Genomic DNA, 25,965 nt, shown 5'->3' with positions numbered 1-25,965 from the left:
ACAATGGCCAAGTCTTAAGTAGGAAGAACTCTAATGCAAATACTTGTCAAAATTTTAGTTGGATCCTATTTTCATATAAACACGACTGACCTACTTTTTCTATTCTTAACAAAAACATTATGGATTTAACCTAATTCATTCAAGATTTTCCTCCCTTCTTATTTTTTATTTTGACGTGTGGACATAGAAGGGTTCTTTCAACACTTGGGGTCTCCTTGTAGTCTGTATGCTGTGATACCAGATGGGGAGAAAATAGACAAACTGTATTGTCAGTGGAAAAACATATACACTGTTATCCTTCTAAGACATAGTAGCAGGAGCTGGCATTCAATCCAGTCTGTTGATATTGTATCAGATCTGTGACAGTTACAATGCAAATCTTACTACACAAAGTCTGTGTAATAGCCATGCTGTGCACGTAGCCTGCAGCGTAGGGCGCTGAGGCAGAATGAATGTTATGAAACGTAGCTTTGCTATGAAGAATCAGTTATTTTTCCTAGCAGGAATAACTCCTATATAGGTAGTGTGTGTGAACTACCTTTAAATAAAAAGTTCCAAACCATTTAAAATTTAGGGGAAAAATTGGCCTTCCAAGAACCTGTCAATTAGTAGCCCAAAACAAACTTGAAATATCTGACTTACAATTCTTGATTTTTAGAAGGTTATATAATGAAAACAGCTCACCTTTAACTAGCTGTTCTGCCAGTCCCTATTATAATACTTAAAACAAAAAAAAAAGTAACGTTCAAACACTTGGAAGGATAAATGTGCTATTCAGACTTAATGTGTCCATTTGCAAAGAAAAGATGCAGCCTGGTTTTGCAAGGCTGTGGTCAAGCAGTTTTTCAGATTTAATTGTAGTAGTATATCTTGTCAAATGCTATATGTACATAACACAATTTATGCACAGACACAGACCATCTATTTTTGTGTACCTTTTATACTTTTCATATTCTTGTCCAATTATATGCATAGCAGCTGGTTAAATTAGTGTAGGAGTTCAGAGATCATTAAAGAGATGTCCTTATTTCCCCTTCACTCTCTCATGTTTGCATTTGTTGTTCCTGTTGCTTTGATCTTCTTTGGAAAGCAAATGTAGTATTGGGCAAGCTCACTCTTCCTTCCATGACATTAGGGCAGAAGCTCCTTAGGAATCTTCAGCAAATACTCTTTGATTTAGTTCACAACACTGAGCAGATTTTCCTTGTGCACTTTGAAGCCTTTGGGACACAGCCCAGAGGAAAAACAGGCATTGGGGGCAGCCTGCAAACAGTGCTGCTAAGTGCACATCTTAGTTGTCACTGCTCCCATTAGTGAGCAATTTATTAATGTAATGACAGTGTATGCTGGTGACTGCTATTATGTAGGGAATGCTGGGTTGTGCAAAAGGGATGTTAAGTCATTTGCTTGTTTTATATTATGAATTGGAGAACTTTGCTAGTGAACATAATTTTTTTGCATCACTGATAGTGGTCCATGCAACATGAGGCTAAACACGCAAGTTCAAATATATGATGCTGCCCTCAGCAAGCTCCATTATTATTATGCTGATACCATTTTTAGGGGTATTTAGTTTTGTTTCACTGCAGCACAGAAGAACATATTTACTTCCTTAAAGAGTGAAGTAAAGGAAATTGTGTTGAGACATGTACGAGAAAGTGATACATTAAGACAATAAAATCAGCTTTGTACTTCCTGAGGTTTGCATTCAAGATTCTAGTGATCTTGTAAGAGTTGTTTACATTAAAAACACTGAATACTATCAGTTCAAATGGGGAGTGGTGTCCTTAGATTTTGCAGAACCCAGATAGCTGGTCTTGACAGATAAATAAGAGAAAATGCTATTGAAATATTTTGTTGTAAAATTTATTCTTAATAATGGCTTGGTCCTGCCCTTATCAAAGCCAATGGTAAAATTCCCAGTGGTTTGAAAGGCCTGATTCTACTCTCATTTATTCTTTGATATAGCTTTTTTAAAAAATGCATGTCAGTTGCCCGTTAACAAATAATTTGCAAATTTGATTCTGCCAAAAACAATTTTTTTTTTTTTTTTTTTTTTTTGTGTGGACAGGATCTGATTGAAGGACTCCACTGGAGTCATGTTTTCCATTTGACCATCTTGCCAGTCTTGTATCTTCAGATATATGTATACTATGTTGTATATGATGTAACTATATGTTTCAGACTCTATATGACCTACACACTGATATTTAATTACAATTTTCACAAGTAACATATTTGTCTTATTATGGTGTTGACATATCAACACTCTAGAACAGTGGATTCTAATAAGCTATGTTTAATGAACAAAAAACAGGATCATTTTTTTGTGACTAAGTAATCTGACAAGTTGGGAAATTTTAAAAATACCTTAAGTATTATAGCACGCATGATATGTAAAATCACTCACGCATCATACCTAGACATAAAAGGTAGCATTAAGTATGGGGTGCATAAATATACTTATGGAAAATATTTCAGTAAGGAGTAAATCAAGCAAGGGTACTGGAAGGATGAAAATTTAGCCCCAAGGCTCATTTCTTCTTTTCATTTCTAGGAATATATAGAACTTTAACACTGGAACATAATTTGTCTGTGTTCTTATAAAAGAAACTCACATGGCAGTATAAGGTGACAGGACAGACCCCGATAGCCTATCAAATAAAAGTACATTGAGAAATGTATTTATTAGACCAAACTTGCTCATTTTGGTGTTCTTATTGTGTGTTATGTAAAGTCGCAGTATAAACAATTTTGTATATTTTAATTAACTGGAATTTTGTCTTAAAAATAAGCAAATAAATAACCCCATATAAATTTGCTTTATATATAAGTTCATTGTGAAATCTTGTTCCACAGTATGGGGCAGTTTTTATATGCAACAGTGTATATTCAATACAAAAATGGTGCATAATAACAACAAAGGAATTATGCAAGGTGATTAAAGGTGGTAATATCAGGGTAAATGCTTGAAATTTTAAAAAATCATTTAAATTGGGTGTGTAGAGGTAAATATTTTATTAAGGTCAGTTAGACAATAGATGGCTAAAGGAGGATGAGGCAAAACAAGTGATGTACAAAGGTCGGCTTAGCTCCTAATCAGGTTTTATCTGATTAACCTTACAGGATGATCCACAACTGCTGTAGTGCAGTGGAATATATGACTTTCTTCAACTTCACTGCCTGTTATAGTAGTAGGACCCAGCAAATAGTAATGTAACTACATAATACTGTGAGTTTAAAAAGCATTAGAAATTTGTCAGACACTTCTATTGTACTCCTAGCATTTAAGTGATCTGCAGAAAATGTTTAATAAAAAATGCCCAATTTAAGTGTTAGCTTCTGAAAGGCCAAATAAACGGATTTAGAGCGCATCTCAACAAATACATTTTTTTTTCTAAATCTGTGAGAAGCAGTCCCCTCCAATTACCTCCTTCCCTGCTTTGACAAAATGTTCTAGCATGTTCAGTTCTGGCTATATTGTAACCCCTATGGAACAGCTTTGGAGAGTAGAATCTGCATATTATTAGCATGAGTTTCCACCCTTTCTGTAACATTCAGCTGTCCATCGAAGCTTTATTATTTTTAAATACGAACATTGAAAAATAAACTTTTGAGAACTGCTGAATGTTAGGAGGAGAGGAATGACTCACCCTGACTATAGGCAGGCTTCACCTTCCAAAACAGGTTCATGGTTGTCACAGTGTGGGCACTGCAGTCCATGCTAGAACACTTTTGTTGGAGTAGGAAGTGGGAGATTTGGAGAGAGATGTTCTTTGAGGGCCTACAAAAAGAAGCTGACTAGTGTGGGTAGGTGGCAGCAGGGAGCAGGGAGAGGGTTTGTTTTTTCCCATTACATTTATTATTTGAATTTGTTCTATATAACTCAATCATCTTTATTATTATACTATCTATAGGTAGCATAGCTGGGCATAGCTCCTCACAGAACAAAAAAGCCAGATTGCTATAATTCATTTGTTCATTTATGGTATAAGAGAATGCTAAGAAAAAACAGTGGGAGTGGGAGTTTAAATTAGTGATTTCCCTTTAATTATTAGGTAGTGTTTCTGGCTTTCCCAAACGTACCCTATAGCCTTGCTTAGAAAACTCTGCTGGACAGTCAGTGCCTCTGGACTCTGAAGGTAACCATAACTATCTTTCCTGCCTTTTTCTTTGAATTTTTGGTCTTGAAAGAAACTTCTCTTATTCAGATATACTCTTTTCCTGGATTTTGCTCTTCTGGGTGGTGAGAGTGGCAGCAGGAATAACAAGCAAGTGGCACTAAAAACACTCAGATCCCTTTTCTTTACCAATAGGACAAGAGCTCCCAACAATTATACTTCCCTGACAATGATGGGGCATCTCTCTGAGCTTGCAGCAGCGGTTACCCTGGCTTTTCTGCCTGATGTGACAGCCACTACCTGACTGACAAGGTCTTGACCCCTACTCTGGCTCACCAAGTTTCTGCCTTCCAGAACTGCCCCAATTTCATCGTGCTGACCCCACTGGCTAACTGCCAATTTAGCTCGAGCTGTTTCAGGCTACTCTCAGGCACAGCGCAATGGATTGTCTCCCTGTAGTAAATCAATTATGGCACAATGCCTGTACCATGTAGAGAAGGCAGAGAGAACCACAACCTTGCCTAATGAATTGGGAAGTATTTGATCTGAAGTCCCATGGGGTGCATCTTTACCTTCCTTAAAAATAAATGCAGGGTGGGGGATCTGATTTCTCCTCCATTGACTTCATTGGAGTTATTTGTGATTTACAACAGTGGAAGTTAGAAAGAACGGGACTGATTTTTCCTCTATACCTGTTTGCTCTCTCTCTCTGTCTTAGGGTTTTCCACAGTGCCCATCACCATTGTACTACACTCTGACATGTCCATGGAATCTGTGTTCTTTTGGGCAACCAGCAGCTAAATCAGCTGTACATGTTCAATTCATTTCTTTTTCCCAGTTCATTTAGACTAGATAAAGCTATTCATTTTTATTTTAATGTGGGAGAAGTCTTACCATGGATTCAGAATAACTATGTGCAGCTGAATCACAATCCCTGGAACAGAGTAGGAGCTGATTAGTTAAACATATGAGACTTCTGTAGACCATGTCTGTTGGGGGTTGGTGTAGAACTGCACTCCCCGGGAGGAGCCCAGGTGCAATATGTCTCCCTGATCTCCAGGAGCAGCACTCCCATCGCTACACCCTTCTTGTCAGTCCCATTCTATGAGTCAGTGTTGGGGAAGAAGGGTTGGGGGCCCAGCTTTGTGTCTTCATTCCCTTTGAGGTACCATGGGACTGTGGATGAAGCAGAACCTGAACTTCTCTGAGTACATTGACTGAAAAGTCATGTCAGGGCTAGGAAGATAGTTAAAGGTGTTAGCTAATGTTTTAGAGAAAACCTAACATGATTTTCAACGGAGCTTTGCACGTAGTCTAGAAAGACCAAGTGGTATTTAAATACATGTTATCTGGTTATGGTCAGCCCTAGTGAGGAACCTAAGGCGACCACAACCAGATAACTTGTTTCCTAGTCCAGATATGGCCCACCTCTGCTTGGACCTTATGTGGTGGTGAAGGATTCTTGTATCTTCCACTCACCACCTCTGCACATGATCACAGACCTCTCCTGTAAGAACTAGGCAGACTCTGCAAAGCAAAACCAAAACAAGGTTGTTGGGTTTTTTTGCCCTTTAGTTTTTTAAATTATATATCAAGATAAACCGCAGGAAAAGTGTTTGGGCAGGATGAGCTGCAGCTTGAGTTATCATTCATGAGATATAACTGTTCAGATCCTTCCAAATATGCCTGCAAAAGAGGGTGAGTGTATCTTCTATCCAAGATAGCATTTTTCTATGTGCATGAAATATAGATGCAATAATCTCCTGGTAGTTTAAAAAACAAAAACAGAGGCTCCTCTTTCAGACATTCTACAAAACAAGATACAATAAAGAACTGAATGTTTCAAATTTTTACTTCACCATTAAATATTTTTGGCTGTAGTGACACTGATGTGTTCCATCATAACAGGAATAATCTTGCCTCTTTCATGTTGCATTTCATATTCAGGTGGTTAGGGGATGGTACCTTTCAGCATACAGATCGAATTGTCATCGCTGAAGTTTGTATAAAATGACTACATCAAGACCACGGAAGGGAAACTTTGAAAGCACATGTCTAGAATTGAAGTCTTTCAAAGAACAAATCATTTATTTTAGGACAAGACCAATCGTTTTTTGAGTTGGAGGAAATCTAGTTTGATGCAGATGACATAAGTAAATGGGTAAATGAATTGGGTTTTTCCTACTCTAGTCTTTGCTCTACAGTTCCTAGATTATTTTTTTTTAATTGCTGTTTGGGATGACTGGATTCTGAATGAATAGCAGTTTTGATCAAGGAAATATTTTGTTTTTTAATATTTCAGTCTGATGAAATTCTATTCCTGTTCCGTGCAAATGCTTTGTTTTTAGTCTAGCTAACCTAGTTGCAGGCTGCTGTACCGCTTTTTCATGTGTTTACGCTGCTCTTGCTTTACCTGGGCAGTATTGTTCTGCCAGTATACAGGTCTCATAAGTAGCTTACTTATTCCCTCCCAAGAGGGAACAGTTCATCATTATCACAATCCAGACCTTCCTTCATTCTCTAGTTTAAATGTTTAACTTGGTTGGGGTAAACCATTCTCCTCCCCCCCTCCATGAATTGAGACCCAAGACTTTCTAGCTCCAAAGCTTTCCATTCCAACTGATTTCTGCCAGCAACAGTAGAAGAGGTTGAAGTGGACTGGTATGGTAGCATACGGGCGCTCCTACCGAGCCAAAGTACCATGGGTCTGCACTCCCAAGTCTGGCTCCTAAGTGTATCCGGCAGAATATTTGCATGGAGGAGGACAGAAATATTGATTTCTCCCAGTAGCCAGGAATAGATGGACTGGGGGGAAGATGATAGTGAGAAAAGGAAAAGTTCTTCTGCTGTTTGGTAGGTAGTATGGAGAAAAGTCTTTTGAGAGGGGGAGGGATAGCTCAGTGGTTTGAGCATTGGCCTGCTAAACCCAGGGTTGTGAGTTCAATCCTTGAGGGGTCATTTATGGATCTGGGTCAAAAATCTGTCTGGGGATTGGTCCTGCTTTGAGCAGGGGGATGGACTAGATGACCTCCTGAGGTCCCTTCCAACCCTGATATTCTATGACACCATCTCTTTTCCAACAGCTGGTAGTAGATTCCCTCCATGGTTCTCTGTAGAAGGAAAGTGTTTGGGTTGAATTAAGGGTTATGATTCGGTGACGGGGGATTTCTTCTTAACTTCACTAGAAATCGCTTGACTGTGAAATTAAAATATACAGTAGAGTTGCCTTGCAGGCTGTTCTTAGTTTGACTATGTCTTGATAGTCTGGATCAACCCAGGGGCATTCTAAGGATTGTTGATCAGTATTCTTTTATTTGAGAGCCTTAAAAGTTAGTTAAATATAAATCAATGATTCAACCTCCTCTGGATATCGTGAACAATACTGGTTATTCCATCTCAGAAGGGATATTGCAGAATTGGAAAGGCTCAAAGAAGGAAGACAACAATGATTAGGGGCATAGAAAACTCACATGAAAAGAGATTGTTTATTGTAGAAAGGAGACAAATAAGAAGGAAAACTATTTATTTTTTGGCATATGCTAACTGGTCAAGCCAAGCCCCACAGCATTCTTATCAACGATGTTCAAGGCATGAAGACCTCCAGGAAGTTGAGTCACTTCGCCATCCTCAGCAATGTGTGTCATGATTTGTGGCTACCACATTGACCTAGAGACTGTCTCTAAAATGCCACCGAAATTCCACTGTAGCACAAATTCCATGTCTGGTACGAAACTGGTTCAGAAGGCTCCATTGTCATCTTGGTAAATCAGTCCCAGGTTGATGCTGAGTGGGGTCTGAGACAAAATAATTATTTGTCACTTTCTCTGCGGACCATGAAGATCTCCACATAGCCTCTACTGTAAATCCCTCACCTGGTAAACTTATTCACAACTGGTGATGTGAGGGTAGATGATTATGTGGTGGATTAAACAAGTCTTTAATAGTAGATGTGACACATGCAATTTCATTATGAGCTTTGCTACGTTATCCTCTCTACAAACACAGGGTGGAGCACTACTGCAGACAACTGGTCACCATCATAGAGGAGAAGATTTAAGTGTGCCTGAAAAAAATGTGTGGTGGAATTAAGTTGTACGTCGATCTTTGCGTGAGACAAGCGAGCCCATACTGGAGCGCAATACTCTGCTGTTGAATAACAGAGTGCCAAGGCTGAAGTGCATAATGTTTGGGTGTTGGCGCCCCATGTTGTTCTGGCCAGTTTTCCGAGCAGGTTATTTTGCACTTTGACCTTAGTCACTGTCTTTGTAAGATGGTCATGATATGTGAGAGTTCTGTCCAGCGTGATGCCTAGATAGACTGGGGTGAATCGTATTTTATTTGATGACCATCGAGAACTATGTTCAGCACTCTGCCTGCTTGTGCATGATGTAAGTGGAAGTCGCTTGGTACAATCTTATTTCCACTTGGTATCATGCACCACTGATTACAATAATTGTCCGTAGCCACCATATCTGCATTCAGAATGCTCTCAAGTATGTCAAAGGAGTGTGACTGAATGCCGAGGCATATGTCATCTGCGTAAACAATCTTGCAAGACCCGGTATATGGCAGGTCATTCGAATATAAGTTCAATAACGTTGGAGACCATACTGATCCTTGTGGGAGGCCATTCTTCTGGTGCTTCCAAGTACTTGTTTTATCACCAATTGACAATAAAAGTCTACAAAATAATGAATGTCACACACAAGAGAAAGCAGAAATGTCTATGTTCCCCATTCTCATAACACAAGAACGAGGGGACTTCCAATGAAATTACAAGATAGAAAATTCTAAACACATAGAGGAAATTTTTTTGACATAACACATAATTAGACTGTGGAACTCATTGCCACAGGATGTCATCAAGACCAAGGATTTAGTAAGATTCAAAGAGGAACTGGATAAATATCCAAGTTAAAATAGATAATGCTAAAAAAAGGTTTTGGAAGGGACATAAAACTTCACACTTCAGGGTTTAAGACACTATCTAATTTAGGATGAGACCTTTCTGGAGAGCAGATTCTCCTGCATCTGCCTATTTCAAGGTTTCTTGCACTTTCTCCTGGAGCATTTAGTATTAGCTACTGTCGGAGACAAGATACTGGATTAGATTGATCCCAGTTCTGAACCGGTATGGCAATACCTATGTTCACAACTACATAGAGACTTGTTATATTTAAAAAAAGATGCCAAGGGACTTCAATTATGGCATCAGATATTTCCTTTTTTCTTTGTGCCTGTTGCAATGAGATATTTATTGCATATGACAGCAGCAAGGCAAGTCAGGACTTCAGCAGTGATCTCTTCATCACTGGCTGGCAATGCCATAGCAATTTAAAAAAGGCCAGTTAAAAGACTGGTCCAATGGTTCTGTATTTTTGTTTTCCCCCCAAATGTTAAATCTTCAAGTTCTTGTAAGTGTTGCTACTAAGGTTTTGGTACAAAGTCCATTCTAATTTTCAGTGTCTCCTGTAATGTTTAAAGGGAATCTGTAATATTACTTAGTGTCTTTATTAATCCTTTTTTACTCCTAGCTTTTGTTGGCTATACAATCAAGGGAAGAATGCCTGTTCTGAGATCACTCATACTCTTTAACATATATACACACACATGCTGTCATTCCAGAGAACTTCAGACTCTTGTGGGTAGGAGTTTGGGATAGTCACATTACTTTACAAGAGGCAAAGCCCTCTTGTTGACCTAACTCCCTCATGCTGTCCCTCTCAAACTTCCCCTTCATACTTTATCTAATACGTATTTTGCACAAAATCTGAATTTTAAGTTTGTTCCTGCTATTGGGAGTAGAAGTGGAGAGTGATTTTGTGTTTACTTTCCATGGACAGCAATTAAGAGATCGTGACGATGGGTACCCTTATGGAAACCTAACTAGACAGAAGTGAATTATGTTGGTCATCCCAAATAAGAGTCTACTCTGTATATACCACATATTTGACAGGAAAAAAAACTATTTTAGATTTAAAAACACTATTGGGACTATATTTTGCCTCAGTTATTGTGAGTCCAGCTACCCAGGGTTCAGGCAGAGCCACAGAATCCTCTAAAATGGGCTATGATAGATTTTGAAACAGTTACATGTTCATGTCTCAGGAAACTATCATGTCAGGTCCTTCCAGGGCTAGAAGTAAACGCTGAGGTCCATTATGAAGCTGGAAATCTTTCCTTCTAATGGGATAAAACCCAATTTCTACCCCGAGGGGCCACAAGACAACTGACTATATGGTTTGAACATTTTTATCTATTGAGAAACTGTAGCTGTTTCAGGACTAAATTTTGCACAGTTTGGGTACCCAACAGCTCTACATTTGGGGAGAGGAAGAGGAAACATTTTTCTGGCTCCCTACCTCATTAAATAACAGCAGCTGCTGAAAGCTGCTCAATGTGTCTTAGTGTCTTAAGAAAAAATTGGCTTAGTGGGCAGATGAAGTCAAAGGTGCATGATAAATGCATTTATCACGTGATTCTGCCTGGTGTTGTCACATGAATAATGCCATTATTATTTATTTGTATTGCAATAACCCCTACTGTATTGTAAGGATCCCATTTTGCTAGGTGCTGTGACGGGTTGGATCACAGAACCCCCCTTGGGAGCTACCACCAGATGTGCAAAGACTACCCCTGCTCCTGTTTTCCCTGCCAGCTCAGGACTCCAGCACCCTGTCTTGCTAAGCCAGACACTCCTGTCTGGCTCCATTACAGATTCAGGGTCTGAATCACTTGTCCCAAAGCTGCAAGTTTACCTGAAAACAGCTCCCAGAAGTGTGCTTGTCTTTAGCACTCAGATGCCCAACTCCCAATGGGGTCTAAACCCAGATAAATCCGTTTTACCCTGCATAAAGCTTATGCAGGCCAAACTCATAAATTGTTCGCCCTCTATAACACTGATAGAGAGATATGCACAGTTGTTTGCTCCCCCAGGTATTAATACATACTCTGAGTAAATTACTAAATAAAAAGTGATTTTATTAAATACAGACCGTAGGATTTAAGTGGTTCAAAGTAGTAACAGACAGAACAAAGTACGTCACCAAGCAAAATGAAATAAAATGCGCAAATCTATGCCTAATCAAACTGAATACAGATAATTTCCTCACCAGTTCCAGAGTGCTCCCTTTTACAGGCTAATCTCCTTTTAGCCTGGGTCCAGCAATCACTCACACCCCCTGTAGTTACTGTCCTTTGTTTCAGTCTCCTTCAAGTATCCTGTGGGGGGTGGAGAGGCTACTTCTTTAGCCATCTGAAGACAAAATGGAGGGGTCTCCCACGGGTTTAAATAGACTCTCTCTTGTGGTGGAGACCCCCCCCCCCCCCCCCCCTATGCAAAGTCCAGCTCCAAGATGGAGTTCTGGGGTCACCTGGGCAAGTCACATGTCCCTGCATGACTCAGTCTTTACAGGCTGAAGCCATTGTCCACATGGTATCTTGCATGTCTCCAGGAAGACTTCTCATGTGGATTGGAGCATTCCAAGATGCATTGTTCCCCAAGTGTTTCCTAATCAGGTACTTATCCTGGCGAATTCCTTCCTAAAGAAGCTAACCAAATGCCTTACAGAGCTTACTTAGAAACCAAGCCAGCATACAGCCCATATTCTTAACCTCGAGTAGAAAATGATATATATGTACAAATAGGATGAATAGATATAGTAGACCATAACCTTTGCGGAGATATGTTACATGGCACAGGCAGCACAAAACATATTCCAGCTATGTCATCCATACATTTAAGCACCCCTTCCCCATAAAGCCTTATGGGGTACACTGTCACACTGCACAAACACATAATAATAGACAGTCCCTGCCCGAAAGCGCATATAATGTAAATAGACAAGACAGACAAAGGATGCGGGAAAAGGAAGTAAAGAGTTGGAGAATCAAGGAGTAGATTTTTCAAGAGTGCTCAGACTTAGCAGCTCTCATTGGTCTCAGGGAGAGCTCAGCACTTTGAGAATCTGGCCATTATGTCATATACAATGTCTGTAGCAGAACCAGGAACTGAACCCAAATCTTCTCTATTGTATGCTAATCCAGTGTTTTAACCACAAGTCCATCCTTCCGCCCCAGTTTACAGGTGTGGCAGACCCCTGTCCCGCTCCAGAATTATGATAATTATGTCTAGAAAAGTTATTTGAGGTCCCTTCTAAGAAAGTTCTAAAACTTTCTTAATATTTCTTCTCTTCCTCTGAAGCATTTACATTTGGAATCTTGGTAGCCAAAGGCACCGGTTTCATAAGATGATTTTTCATATTCGTTGGCCTAATAACCCCCCAGTCACCTCCTTTTCTAGAAAAGGACACGTCAGGGAGGCCAAGGGGGAAGAAGTCTGCTTGAGGTTCTGCTCAGAGTTATCTCCCATGTTGTTCCATTAGGAGAAAGTGGCAGAACAGACTGACTGTTGCCCCCAAACCTTACTGATACGGAGGCCCATATCCTCTGTAAGGAGACCTATGCTTCTGGGTGTCGACAGAAACCACACCACAATTGTTCCATGGCAGTACAGATTCATTGGAACCTATCCCTATTAGGCCCTCACCTGGTTGCATCTGCTGAGGAATTGCTATCAAGGGAAGATCCCTACCACAGAAAACCAACACAAGCTTTAGGCTGTTCAACATCTGCTCTGAGGGGCCAGTTGGGGAACTAAGATTAGTGTATGGAAATCTTGTATATTAAATATGGTGTAATTGTAGTGTTAGAATAATAGAAAAATGGAAATGCTGAAGTCCACTGAGCTTTTATAGATGTGTTCATAGCCTTGTAGTATGTGGTTTTCTTATGGTGAGAGGATAGTTCATCGCTCTGTTGTTCAAATGTTTGAAACCGAGGAGTGAAGGGAACAAACCAAAATCAAAAAATTCTTCTCCAGTTTAAGGAACACTAACTTTTCCCTTCCTTTCCCCTCCTCTGCAGCTACTTCTGCTTTCTTGTGTGTGTGATGGTATGGGCTCATAATTGTACGAGTCATGACCAAGAATCACTTGGAGTGCTAAACTAATTGAAGTTTTTCATTTCACGGGGCATGAGGGAAAAAAATTGGGGTCTTATTAGAAAAACACAAACATGATTATCAAAGCCTTGCATGATTTCTGGCTGGAAGATAATAGACTCTGGAATAGTATCCCAGGAGAAATGAGAACATCTCCATCATCAAAGTCATTTTAAAAACTAAATCTCAACAAAGTACTTGAGATTATATAATGGGTTTGGAGACCGTGATGATGGATGCAGTATCAGAACCTGGGTAGACAATTAAAATGTAGAGAACAATTCTGCATCCCCAGCTAAATTAATAAATCTAAAATTTCTATTCCTCTTTTTTTTTTTTCTTCTGAGTTCTATTACATAGCAGTCTGGATGGGGTTAAAAGAGCAACAGAATGCGTATTTATAAAGATGCATCTAGTCCAAAGGTAGCATTTTGTTCTCTATACATATCTCATTTAAGCATTATTTCAATATTTATCAGATGATTCATTGTTGGAATGTACTCTGATTCCAATAGTTACCGTTTCATAATTGTAAACAAAATTATATACATAATTATTCCCAACATATGAATTATTTATTATATTCCCGGACAAAAAAAATGTTTAAATTGAATTAAGGTTGAGATTGTTTCAGTAATTTAAGATTAAAACAATTATAGGGAGGTTGTAATTGTCCCCCAAACAAGGATTACAAAGCAGGAAGCTCAGTTAAGGTTAAATTTAAAAGAAATCCAATCATGTTAAGCTATGGAAATGCACAGTGAAGGCAGCCAAACAACTTTCATTCTGCTCTGTAGTGACACCATACAATTATAATTAGTGCATCATAGTGTTTTAGTCCTGGTTTAGATTAATCTGATTTTTCTACATACAGTAAACTCTTTCAGTTTTTGTTTTCATTGTGGTGTCAGTACATGTGCAACAAAATGGTTGAATCCATGCTGTATGTGCAAAACTCAGTTCAGCTTTAACTGTAAAGGGCAGTTCCATAATTTTAAAAGAAAAATAAGAAAAATGCTCAAATAAGTGAGAAGGAAAGCATACTGGAGGAGAATTTTCCTGAGTAATTTTAAAGGTCATGCTATATAATTTGCATATGTTCTTAGTATCCACATTATGTTTTGTTAGCAGTTGTAGCACAGAATCTTTTAAAAAATAATATTTCACATTGTTCATTTCACTCTACAAACATTAATTCTATTACAAATGAAAATAAATATTAAGTCATTTTCTTTATTTCTGGTTAAGGGTGTTTGTTGCTTTACAGTATGTTCTATGATGCTTGTCTGGTTTAGGTTTTAAGGGCATGCTATGTAAGTGTCCATCACTATTAATATATTTGAATTTTCCTTTGGTATCTTTGCATTTCTCCTAATTCTATTCCCTAGATAATTCTGATTCCATCTCTGGTGTTCACAATTTTCAAATGTGTATGAAGAAGTAGAGATGGGTTTGGTTTGCTTTTGGTTAACAAGCGATTAACATTTGAGAATGACAGGCCTCTGTATTGGATTGTTTTTGACTTTTCTAGGTTATGTAACTTCAGATGCATAATGAAGAAATTTGACTTTTGTACTAGTATATAGCGTTGAGGGCAGGGTTTTGTTTTGTTTTAAAGAAATTGGAAAATTATGAATTCCTTTAGTTCTAGGTTCCTATTCAATAGATTTGAGGTAAACATGCTAGGAAGAATAACAACTAGGGTTGCCAGGTTTTCGACCGGAACGCCCAGTCAAAAAGGGACCCTGGTGGTTCTGGTTAGCACAGCTGACTGGGCTGCTAAAAGTCCAGCTGTCCGCAGCGGGGCAGGCAATCTCCGTGCGGCTCCTGGGAAATGGCCGGCATGTCCCCTGGCTCCTAGGTGGAGGGGCAGCCAGGGAGACTGAGTGCTGCCCCGCACCCAGAGGCACCACCTGATGCCAGCTCCACAGTTCCCATTGGCCAGGAACTGTGGCAAATGGGAGCTGTGGGGGCGGCGCCTGTGGGCAGGGCCAGCGTGCAGATAGGAGCTAGAGAGAGACATGCTGGCTGCTTCCTGGGAGTTGCCTGATGTCAGCGCTGCCTGGAGCCCACATCCTGAACGCCCTCCCATGCCCTAACCTGTTGTCCAAACTCTGAACCCCCTCCTGCACCCAAACTCCCTCCCTGAGCCCCCTCCTGCACCCCAAACCCATCAGCCCCACCCCAGAGCCCTCACTCCATCCTGCACCTCAACCCCCTGCCCCATCCCTGAGCCCCCTGCCACACGCCAAACCCCTTATCCTTGGCCTCACCCCAGAGCCCACATCCCCAGCCAGAGCCCTCACCCCATCCTGCACCCCAACCCCCTGCTCCTGCCCAGTGAAAATGAGTGAGTGAGTGGGGTGGGGGAGAGCGAGCAACCGAGGGAGGGGAGATGTAGTGAGCAGGGGGCGGGGCCAGGGGCCAGGATGTTCAGTTTTCTATGATTAGAACATTGGCAACCCTAATTAACAAAACATCAGATTTTGTGAGACTACTTGCATTTACTCTAGACTGAGCAATTCCATTTATAACAGGTTATATCAACTTTTGAGAAAGGTCACCACTGCAAAGTGAGAGACTCTTGATCAAGTTTCAATATTTTAGTCTACGTAACTGTCTATATGGAGTTTAGGATCTTTTACCATGAGTCCATGTAACCTGGAGTTTGAGTCGCAAGGCATCTGCTGATTCCTATTTCAGTCTACTGTTTTTCACTAGGTGCGAATGATTCAGGAGTCAAAATCTATTACTGGGTTAGGACCACAAAGCCCCTCAAGACACCCAGATTGAGCACAGTCAGACTATGTGGACACATTTTAATAAACTGTGATATCTGCATATAAGACAGCTTGGATAGAGGGTGACAACATTCAACAGCTCATGTTTAAAAGAAATGAGCATAAGCAAGAGATGTGTATCAGGCATCTCTTAACTGCCATCTTCATCTCCTGATATTAGCACCTTACTGTGCTGATCAGATTCCATTTTCTGACTAATTATGGCAAGGAGTCATCTGGTTTTATTTTATGTTAGTTGGTTAGTTAGTTCTGTGCTCTAACTTTTGCCTGTACTACATACTGTCGTGTATTGCACAGTTATGCATAAGCAGAATTGACATGCGTAAAAGGGTCTTTCTGGACTTTGTGCCATGTTTATCAGAGGATTTGTGGGGTGGGGCGGGGAGGCTGTGTACTTGGCTATGTCAGTATGCTATCTCTGGCTAACAATACACTTTTTAGAGCAAATACTCGGCATGCTCTGATGATTTCTTCCTAGACTCCTTTGTGGTGGAGCTCAAGGTTCAGATTTAGGGAAAGCTTAATTATTCGTTACATATGAGGAAACAAGTTGATATTTACCACTGAAGCCCTACCTCAGGCTAGTTTGAGTGTTATTCTCTGCTATAAACTTAACCCATGTATACTCCATTATAAGGTATCTTTCAAGATAGGCCTTTTAGTAACCCATGTGGTCTTAATGGATTTTCCACGAACCTGGTGTATTGTTGGCCTGTCTTGTTGGTAGATATAAATTCTTATGAATTCTAGTTTCCTCTCCTACACTTTTCTGATACTTGACGGCTGTCATCCACTGTAAAAGCATGTGGCAGCAAATGTGCAATGCTGTCATGGAACAGGGACATCCTGAAGAAGAGATGGCACTTGCCGTATTATGTTGACTGCATTTCTAAAGCAGCCCTGGCTTGACACCTCATTGAAAGAGTGAGATTCATTTCTGAGTGGGCATGATGCCTCCTGGCGTCTGGTGGGAATGTAGGGAGTTGAGGTTATGCATGAAAATCAGTTGTGATAGTTAGGAGTTCTAGCCAGGAATGTACAAACCATGTGTCCATTCTGTCTTTTTGATTAAAGAGAGGCTTTCACTAATGCAGCTGCTATCTGGCTGCTTGAAGAGGGTTTCAATCACAATACAAAAAAGTGCTGTAGTAAGATTTCCTTACTGTGGCTTCTCACTGCATAAGTTCCCTGTATAATGGTCTACAAAGGTCTGCGCTAAGATTGACTTCCTGCTCCTGGGTTGAGAAGGCAAACTGTTGTGCCTGTAATGAGGAACACTGGGTGAATTAAGGCTCTTCTTTAGAATTGGCTAAATTGTATGTACCCACTAATCTACAGTGTGTTAATCCCAATTAAAGATTTGATTTATCTACTTTAACCCCACTTTTTTATAATGTTGTTTTTTTATATTTTTTTAAATGTTCCTTTTCACCCCTCCATCTCCCTGTGGGATGTTAAAATATTAGGACCACTTCAAAATCTCATTGGAAGAGTTCCAAGGTTTCTCTGAAAATATTGTTTATGATGTGTTTAGGGTTATCAATTTTCTTTCTCAAATGAAAAAGCTCTCTACAGATGATTATAACACTGTACTTTAAACTCATTTAACTGGACATTATTTTCAGAATATTTATCTTGGTTATTGCAGTTTTTGTCATACTGTGATATTAGTTTTCCATTATATACTACATGTCACTTCCACATAAGTTTGATAATAAATGTTGGGAAATAAAAAACAGAGGCACTGCCTCCATGTGATAGCAATTCCTATGTAATGGGAAATAATGTCATAAACTTCAAATTACATTTTAAATAAATGTTTATGTCCGACCCAACCATTAGATCATAGCCCAAAAGGGTCAGGAGGATCATTCCTTCATATATCACTGTATGCACTGTATGATTGCTTTTTTTAGGTGTAAATGATGCTTTTAAATGAAGAATGACAAGCAGTATACAAAGACAGTACATTACAGTCACAGTAGGATAGTAATAGCCTTGGCCACTATGTTAAATACAAAAGTGTGATGCATAAATTGAATTCTCTCTTTGCAAATGATTATTAAATGGGTCCGTGCTGATACCAATGTTCACTGAGTTCGTAGTTCAGTTTGGAACCCTCACGTCTGGGTTCAGTGTTGGGTTCTAAACCTCATCTGGCGGGCATGATGTTTGCTGCTTCCAGAATTAAAAACATAAACACTCGAGAGTGCAGGGAAATGTGTAGATGGCTGATGGTCCTCTGAACTAATGTTCAGGGCTTGACTAGGGGCTTAAACAAAGTGATGTCAACTCTGTCAAGGCCCAGTGATGGAATTTCAGTGATATTAACAATATTTTAGGGCTCAGTCAGGTTGAATAAATATTTGTAATGCCCACCATGGAGATCCCTTTTTGTCTTTTTTTATTATTATTATTATTTTATATATATATATAGGCTATGTGTACAGCCCAGATCACTTCCTTAAGCCTTCCTAACATTGTGACTAAACTGGTGCCCTGGCCTTGTCTGGGGGAGGAGTGAGGACAAACACTGCCTCCACTCCATGCCCTTTGCAAGGACTGGCCAATATCACAGTTTGTGTGATCAGTTCCTGCTACTACCAGAGGTGCAAAGAATCCCACACAGGGGCAGGGAGAAGACCGTGTAGCCATTCTCAAGAATGCAGGAAGCACAATACCTCCTAGAGCTGCCACTGGAGCAGGAGGTTGTATCTTTAAGAACAGGAACATTGGTAACTTACACATAGTTCTTCCTTATCCTGTAGCCCCTTTATGGCCCATTTTCACCACTGAAGTGTCATAAAGGCATCACATGTGCTCACCCAGATACCCCTAGTGCTGTGGTTTCCATGTATGGCATAGTCTTCATAGCTGGCTATGCTACTCCCTTGGAGGACTAAAAATAGGAGTCATGACAGGGGATCCACTGTAGTCTGGCTATCCTTGGCAGCTGCAATTGCCTGTAAGGGCTGTGAGCAGCCGAGCACAAATTATAGCAGCCCCGCGACTGCTTTAAACTTATGCCAGGACGAGGCAGGTTCCTGGATGATTCCACATTATGGGGAGAGCCAAATACTGTACAGGGCCACTTACCTCTTAGTCATGAGAAATTACATTTATTTTTTACCTTTAACCACTTCACCTGCACTTTGTCCAATAATCCATCCCTACCAGGAATAAGTCTAATATTTAGACATCTGAACAGCTGTTACTTTTTAATAAAGAAGCCATCATACAAACATTTTTGAATTTCTCCCAAATGTGGAGTTGTTTGTTTTTTGTTTTTTGTTTTGTTAAAAGGAGGATTTAAAATTATTTTGCCCCAAGGTTAGCAAAAGTCATTCTTAACTAGTAATATTTTTAAGGTCTGATAGCTTGTGTGACCCTTCAGAGAGAGAAACACTCTCTTTATCCTTTTTACAAAGCAGAGAACTTAGACTTCCTTGTGATGTAAATGCTTAGCTTAGTTTGATATCTTGCCTTACATCACAACACACTAATAAATATAAAAGCTATTTCAAATTCATTTTTAGACTTTAAATTTTTATTCTCATATTTTTGTCATGTTGTGGTCAGTACCAGGTAACTAAAGCCACTACAAAGTTTTGTCAGCAAAGCTGTGTCACTCAATGATGTGAAGAAACCACACCCTCAGCTGACATAGCTATGCCGGCAAAACCCCCAGTATAGATGCAGCTATCCTGACAGAATAATACTTCTGTCAATATAGCTAATATCATTCGGGAAGATGGTGGTGGTGATATGCTGTCTGAAAAGCCTCCTTCTATCGACATATGCTGCGTCTACACTAGGGAGCCCTGCCAGTATAGCTGTATTGGTAGAACCTATGTAGTGTAGACTAGGATAAGGCACCTAGCTTTACAAACAAGGAGATATGGAAAATTATGTCAGTACAAAAGAGAAAAAAAGTTGCACTCTATATTTAAAAATAAATCCTTTCCCCCCCCCCCCCTGTAAAAAGGGGCATGAATGGGGGGAAAAAAACTGTTATATTTTGGGGTTTTATGGACATTCAGTTGGGATGATCTGCATAATTGTTGCATCTGCCACAAGTGAGTAATGTGTATTTTTATATTACACATTATAGTATTTTTTTGTCTAGCACTCTCATTAATTTATATATAAATGTGTGCCACCCCTCCCCGCCGCAAAAAAAAATACTACCTTGCAGTGTAAAAAGACTTTAATACCGAGTTAAATGGCAGCTTAGGATGAAAGGCAGATGTAAACCATTTGGATGGTCTTTTGGCCTATAGATCTTTAGTCTATTGCCTAGGCAGTGGCAAGAGCTATCTTGATATATGATTCTATTCAGATTTTCATTGGGAAAGGAGGATACTAAATTTGAATGCCGGAACCATTGTCACAGCTGTGATGAAGAAAAGATACCAGTTGAATGTCTTTAAAAAAAAAAAAAAAAAAAAAGTTCTGTGCATTAAATGGATGCATGTCTATCACAAGAAGAAAACCTTTTATATCCTATGATATATGGATTTTTAAAAGTCATCCTACTGATGACCCTTGAGTTGCAATTATATTTTTATTGAATGAGAAAACAGAGGCCATCACATTTTAACAGTATGGATTCTTCAAAATCTATTATTTTGATGGCCAGAGGCAAGTAACTAAGCTCTTAGTACATGTCTCTGTAAAATAAGTAATTGGAGACAAATGTGCAACCACACCACATGTACCATATGTCCAAGCACCATGAACATAGCCTATGCTGCACAGTAAGCCTGGCTTCCAAAAATCCTTCATGGGCAATAGACATATGTAAAAATGCTAATTTTACTATTTACTTTGAAATTTTACTGCACCTGAGTGAATCTAAATGCATTGTAACAGGGACAATATAACCAAGGGTCTATTTAGCCAATTAGATTCAGAATTTCAACATACAGTACCTTATTTCTCTGGAAACGTTTGTACTAGCAGCATTTTCCTTTATTATATAAACATAATATATTTTAGACATGCATTTCATGTATGGTGCAACTGAAATGCCGTATTTAGGGTAGATTTTCGTTGGTTTTGGTGTTTTTATCTGGTTTGGATTGGAAGGTCTGGTAGGTTCAGTTTTCTTTCTTTGTCAAAGCTGCTTACAGCACGTGTGACAGATTTCTATTTTTTATTCTTTGTTAATGTCATTCTTCATTTCCTGTGCCCCACATCTAGGAGTAAGGGTTGTGTATGCTCTATTTTAATGAAGAGAAATGGCACATCTATCAACTAGAATTTATATTAGAGAGCACATCAATTCAGTTGCTATTGCTTGCTGAGCTTGCAAATTCAGGGCTGAATTCTGCTCTCAATTACACCTGTGCAACCCCATTAACTTCAGTGGGCTGTACAGTGCAGAATTAGGTTCATAGAATGAAATATGGTATAAAACAACTTATCCGTCTGCTAAATAATATTTTGGGGCTCAAATTCTATTATGAGGCAGTCTTAAAGGAGTGACGTGCATGCACTCATAGTTAAACTTCTTTTGCATGAGACTGGGATGGTCAACATCTAGTTATTTCATATAGTGGGTCTAGTAAACGTATATATTAGAATACCAAAATATTAGCCTTTAAGGGAAGAAAAACACTCCCACTCTAGAGATGTACTGTAAACAGTGTTGTCGTTAGCAGACTTTTATTTCATAGTGGCTGCTATTAACTCCAGATTGTTCCCTTCTTTCTCTCTGTCTCCTAGGAGCTGTGCCGTCAGCGCATGGCTGTAAAATCATCTGATCGACCAGAGCTCCTGCACACTTCTCGCGTAAACAGTGTCTCATCACAGTTTAGTGATGGGCCCATTGCCAGCCCCTCTACTCGGAGCAGCACCTCATCCTGGTGTGAAGAACCAGTTCAGTCTAACATGGACATCTCCACCGGTCACATGATCCTGGTAAGCAGTTTTCTTTATGGTATGTGAAATGTAATCAAAATTGGTATTTCATCAATTTAAAGTAGATTGTGAAAAATATTTAACTTCTAAAGGGATACTGTCAATTTACAACATTTTTTAAAAAATCCTTCACCTATTATATTAATCTAACCTTTAAATGGTTACAACTAAAACTGGTTTTAAAAAAATCATTACTTTTCACTGTGCTGTTTATTTTCTGGTTAGCATACATTCTGTGAGCCTGGACATTTAAAATAGATTTTTTTTTAAACAGAAGATAATTTACTTTTCATCCTTTTTGGTTTACTTTCACCATTTTACTTGGCTTGGACAATTAAATAAGACTGTTTGTTTGATTTCTGGTCAGTTTTTCTTTCTGGCATGTAGTATAATAGTGCTGTAAAAGCTGCAGTAGAATATTAACAATGTGTAAATAATTGTTTTCATTGAAATTGGGTGGGGGGGGATCTGAATTTTTAGCCTAACCTGATATTCCTCCTTTAAAATAATTGGATCTTTCTCATGTTTGAAACTGCTCAAATATGTTTTGTTTGTGAAGACTGGGCTAGAAAACATTGTGGGAAATGGCCACTTTATTCACATGGGTGTGTGTATATGGCTAGTGAAATGCTTTTCACTACCCAGGGGAGACCGCATGACTTAGTGGTTAGGACACTGGACTAGGACTCAAGACACCTGAGTTATATTCCTGCCTTTGTTGGTGGCCTTGGGCAAGTCATTTCACATCCCTGTGTTTCAGTTTTCCCATCTGTAAAATGGGGGTAGTAATACTGATCTCCTTTGTAAAGTGCCATGAGATCTACTGATGAAAGGAGCTAGGTGGTGGTATTATATTTTCTACATTTACCCTCTGCCAACTGTTAAGATTATCCAGCCGGACCTAATCACAATCAATAAATTGCTGCCCCTCACTAGCTATGTATTTATATAGCTCTGAAAAGGCTGGCCAATGGGATTTCTGGGAAGGAATCTGTGCTCTGTCGATGTCATGCTGTCCTATCATGCTTCCCTCTCTTCTGCACCCTTTCCCTTTTTATGGTTGTGTAGATAAAGCTGCTCACCTACTTAAATATTTTCCAAGTTTTGTGGGAAAGCCATATGGCCTAATAGAAAATGGAATGGAAGCCAGAGTGCCAATTTGACCGTAGCCAAGTCACTGACCTCCGTCAGCTTCAGTCAGCTCAGCAATAAAACTGAGTAAAAGCAGGATCTGCTTGAAAACCAGACGCTGTGTCTGAGCAGAGCTTTCCTGGGTAAATACATTTCCAAACAGAAGAGTTAGTTAGGTTTTTAACCTGATATATAACAGATGCACAAGTGCACCTGGGAATGAGGGATGGATATGCTACCCAAAAGGTCTGTGACCTTGGCTCTTACAATCCCACTTTTGCCTACTCAGAACTACCACCTTTCACTTGTTTTTGTGTTTCTGCAGTTATTGGGACATTGTAGTTACCAACACATTCCCCACCCCCAACCCTATCTTTCAAATAACCCCTAAAGTAAGGAAGAGCACAAGAGTAAGTAGTGATATAATGCTTGTATCCAGAGCATTTGTGGGTAAAACAAAAGAAAGTACAAAATTGCCTAAGTAGATGGCAATGTATATGCTTAAGATTTACAGACAGTTAATGAGACTAGTTTAAATGGAGCAAAATAGTTTACAAAGATACTACTAAAATAAACCTAAAAACCACACAAAGCCAAATGAACAGGAAAGAAACTTGCAGAAGGGAACCAAGTAGTGTTAATTCTGGATCTGGGAATTTTCCCAAAAGTTCAACTAAGTGTGTGTGGAAATAAGCCATATGTTTGCAACCTATGAATGGGTTTTAAAAAACAAACAGATTGATTAGGAGTACTGTGGTGGCAGTGGTGGTTCAGTGTCCATAATTCAGTCAATTCTGTTTAACCCTGAGTGAACTCATGCATATGTTAGCTATCTAACAACATATGTTAAATCTTAGATGGTAAGGGTTCAAAGAAGGGCAACTGAAATGCTACAATGCCTTGAGAGTATGACCTATAAGGAGAGAGTGGGAAAAAAATTAAACCTGTTTAGCCTAAAATGAACAAACAAAAACTAGCAATTCAGAGAAGTCTGCATCTCTGCTTCTAAATATGGGAAAGGGAAACCATACAGAAAAGGAAAAATAATTACTCTTAATAGACACCAAGGATACAATTAGCAAAAAAGTGGTTAGAATTTGAAATGATGCATTTAGCTTAGATATCAAGACAAGTTTCATAGGAGGGTCAATCAGACAATGGAATTGTTTACTTTAAAGAGGTAGTTATACTATAAGTGCTAGATTTCTTTAAGGCAAAGTTAGGTAAGGTTTTTCTGGAAGGATCTACTTTGAAGCAGCTGATTGAACTTAACTTCCAGTGCCATGCATGTCAATTATGTTGGCAGCCTGGCAGGAACCTGAGAACTGACCTGATTTACGTTTTGATCAAATATAAATGCAAGCAACCATAATACCCTATTTGCTTGAATTTTTTGTATGTCCCTTGAGAAAGCTGCTTGTTTGAGTTTAGCAGCAAGAAAAACATGCAAGTGATCAACTTTTTCATACATCCTGTAGTTAGTAGATTTCTTTGGTCACTCTAATCAGATGATATATAAGATGCTTTCCAACTCTATCCTCTCCTGCTGCTATCACCTTGTGAAATAAAAAGTTACTTTATAGATATTTTATGCAGAGATGCTTTAGTACAAAAAAAGGCAAAAGTTAATAAGGGCCTAATAAGGATGGGGAGCATTATCAGCATTGCAGAGCAAATAGACTTATGGAACAGTAAAGTTGTATTCAGTTTTACAATGCTCAGCAATGAAGTAGCTAGCTGAGTTAGGACTCTAGAATCTTTATTATTTGTGGTGGCTTGGATCTTCCCAGAGGAAATAACATTGTGATGTTTAGATAGCAGTAAAAGCTTATAGTTGGAAACATCTTGATTTGACTTGTAAATTAAGCAGATCTGTTATGGAAATCATTGAGGAGGAATTCACTTAGAATATCCTGTTTAGACTTATTTTTTTTAATTGATAACCCCCCTTTTTTATTTGCCCTTGTGCATAAACAGAAATACCAGAACCTGAACTCAACTCGCTGCTATTTGGCAAATGGTGGAATACCACTTTGCTCTTCCACAATATATTGCCTCTGCAATGCTGATAGTAGTATAAACTACTTTGTGTTAGATAGTAGAGAACTCAAGACCCAGAGGGGCAATTTTGACTAGTGGCAAAGTGTAATTTTTGTCCCTTTTTTAGTTGGTTGTTTTTTCTGTAAACCCCACATTTTTAGCATATTTTAACATATTTTAGGTAAATAGAAAGCCACTGCTCTTAATGATGTTATCTTGTGAAAAGATCCCAGTGTTTGACCTATGGAAGTTTTGATTAGAGAGAATATAATGAGAAGCATGTTTTATGCCACCATACAAGTGACTCTGAATCCTGACCTTGGTAGCAGTGTAAGGAACAAGAAGAAGAAGAAGCTGTCATAATTTAAGATACCTTTGATCTTGCAAAAAAAAAAAAAAAAGAGGGATGCAATTTCAGAAAAGTCATGGTGAGTGAGGGGAAGGATAATAACTCATGTTGATTTGTATCCATGTTTCTTTGATGAAAATTCATACCGAGTTATTATTTTAAAATCAAGAAATGGACTGTGAGAAATGGACTGTATGACTTTTGTGAGACAGTGCTAAATTTCAGAGGGGTAGCTGTGTTAGTCTGAATCTGTAAAAAGCAACAGAGGGTCCTGTGGCACCTTTAAGACTAACAGAAGTATTGGGAGCATAAGCTTTCGTGGGTAAGAACCTCACTTACAGAAGTGAGGTTCTTACCCACGAAAGCTTATGCTCCCAATACTTCTGTTAGTCTTAAAGGTGCCACAGGACCCTCTGTTGCTTTTTACAGATTCAGACTAACACAGCTACCCCTCTGAAATTTAGCACTGTCTCACAAAAGTCATACAGTCCATTTCTCACAGTCCATTTCTTGATTTTAAAATAATAACTCGGTATGAATTTTCATCAAAGAAACATGGATACAAATCAACATGAGTTATTATCCTTCCCCTCACTCACC

The 25,965-nt window shown here is 39.1% G+C and overlaps 1 protein-coding gene across 1 annotated transcript in view; it reads left to right on the top strand.

The window, feature by feature from the left end:
* Positions 1-25,965, top strand: part of PTPRN2 (protein tyrosine phosphatase receptor type N2) — a 960,120-nt gene that overhangs the window by 847,624 nt on the left and 86,531 nt on the right. The window contains exon 14 of the mRNA XM_034760012.1: positions 21,651-21,845. Coding sequence (XP_034615903.1) covers positions 21,651-21,845 — 195 coding nt within the window. The remainder of the gene's footprint in view (positions 1-21,650; positions 21,846-25,965) is intronic.

Source organism: Trachemys scripta, chromosome 2 (genome assembly GCF_013100865.1).
Source record: "Trachemys scripta elegans isolate TJP31775 chromosome 2, CAS_Tse_1.0, whole genome shotgun sequence".
Taxonomy (NCBI): domain Eukaryota; kingdom Metazoa; phylum Chordata; order Testudines; family Emydidae; genus Trachemys; species Trachemys scripta.
The sequence above is the reverse complement of the archived record's forward strand: the minus strand, read 5'-3'. Positions and strand labels throughout refer to the sequence as shown.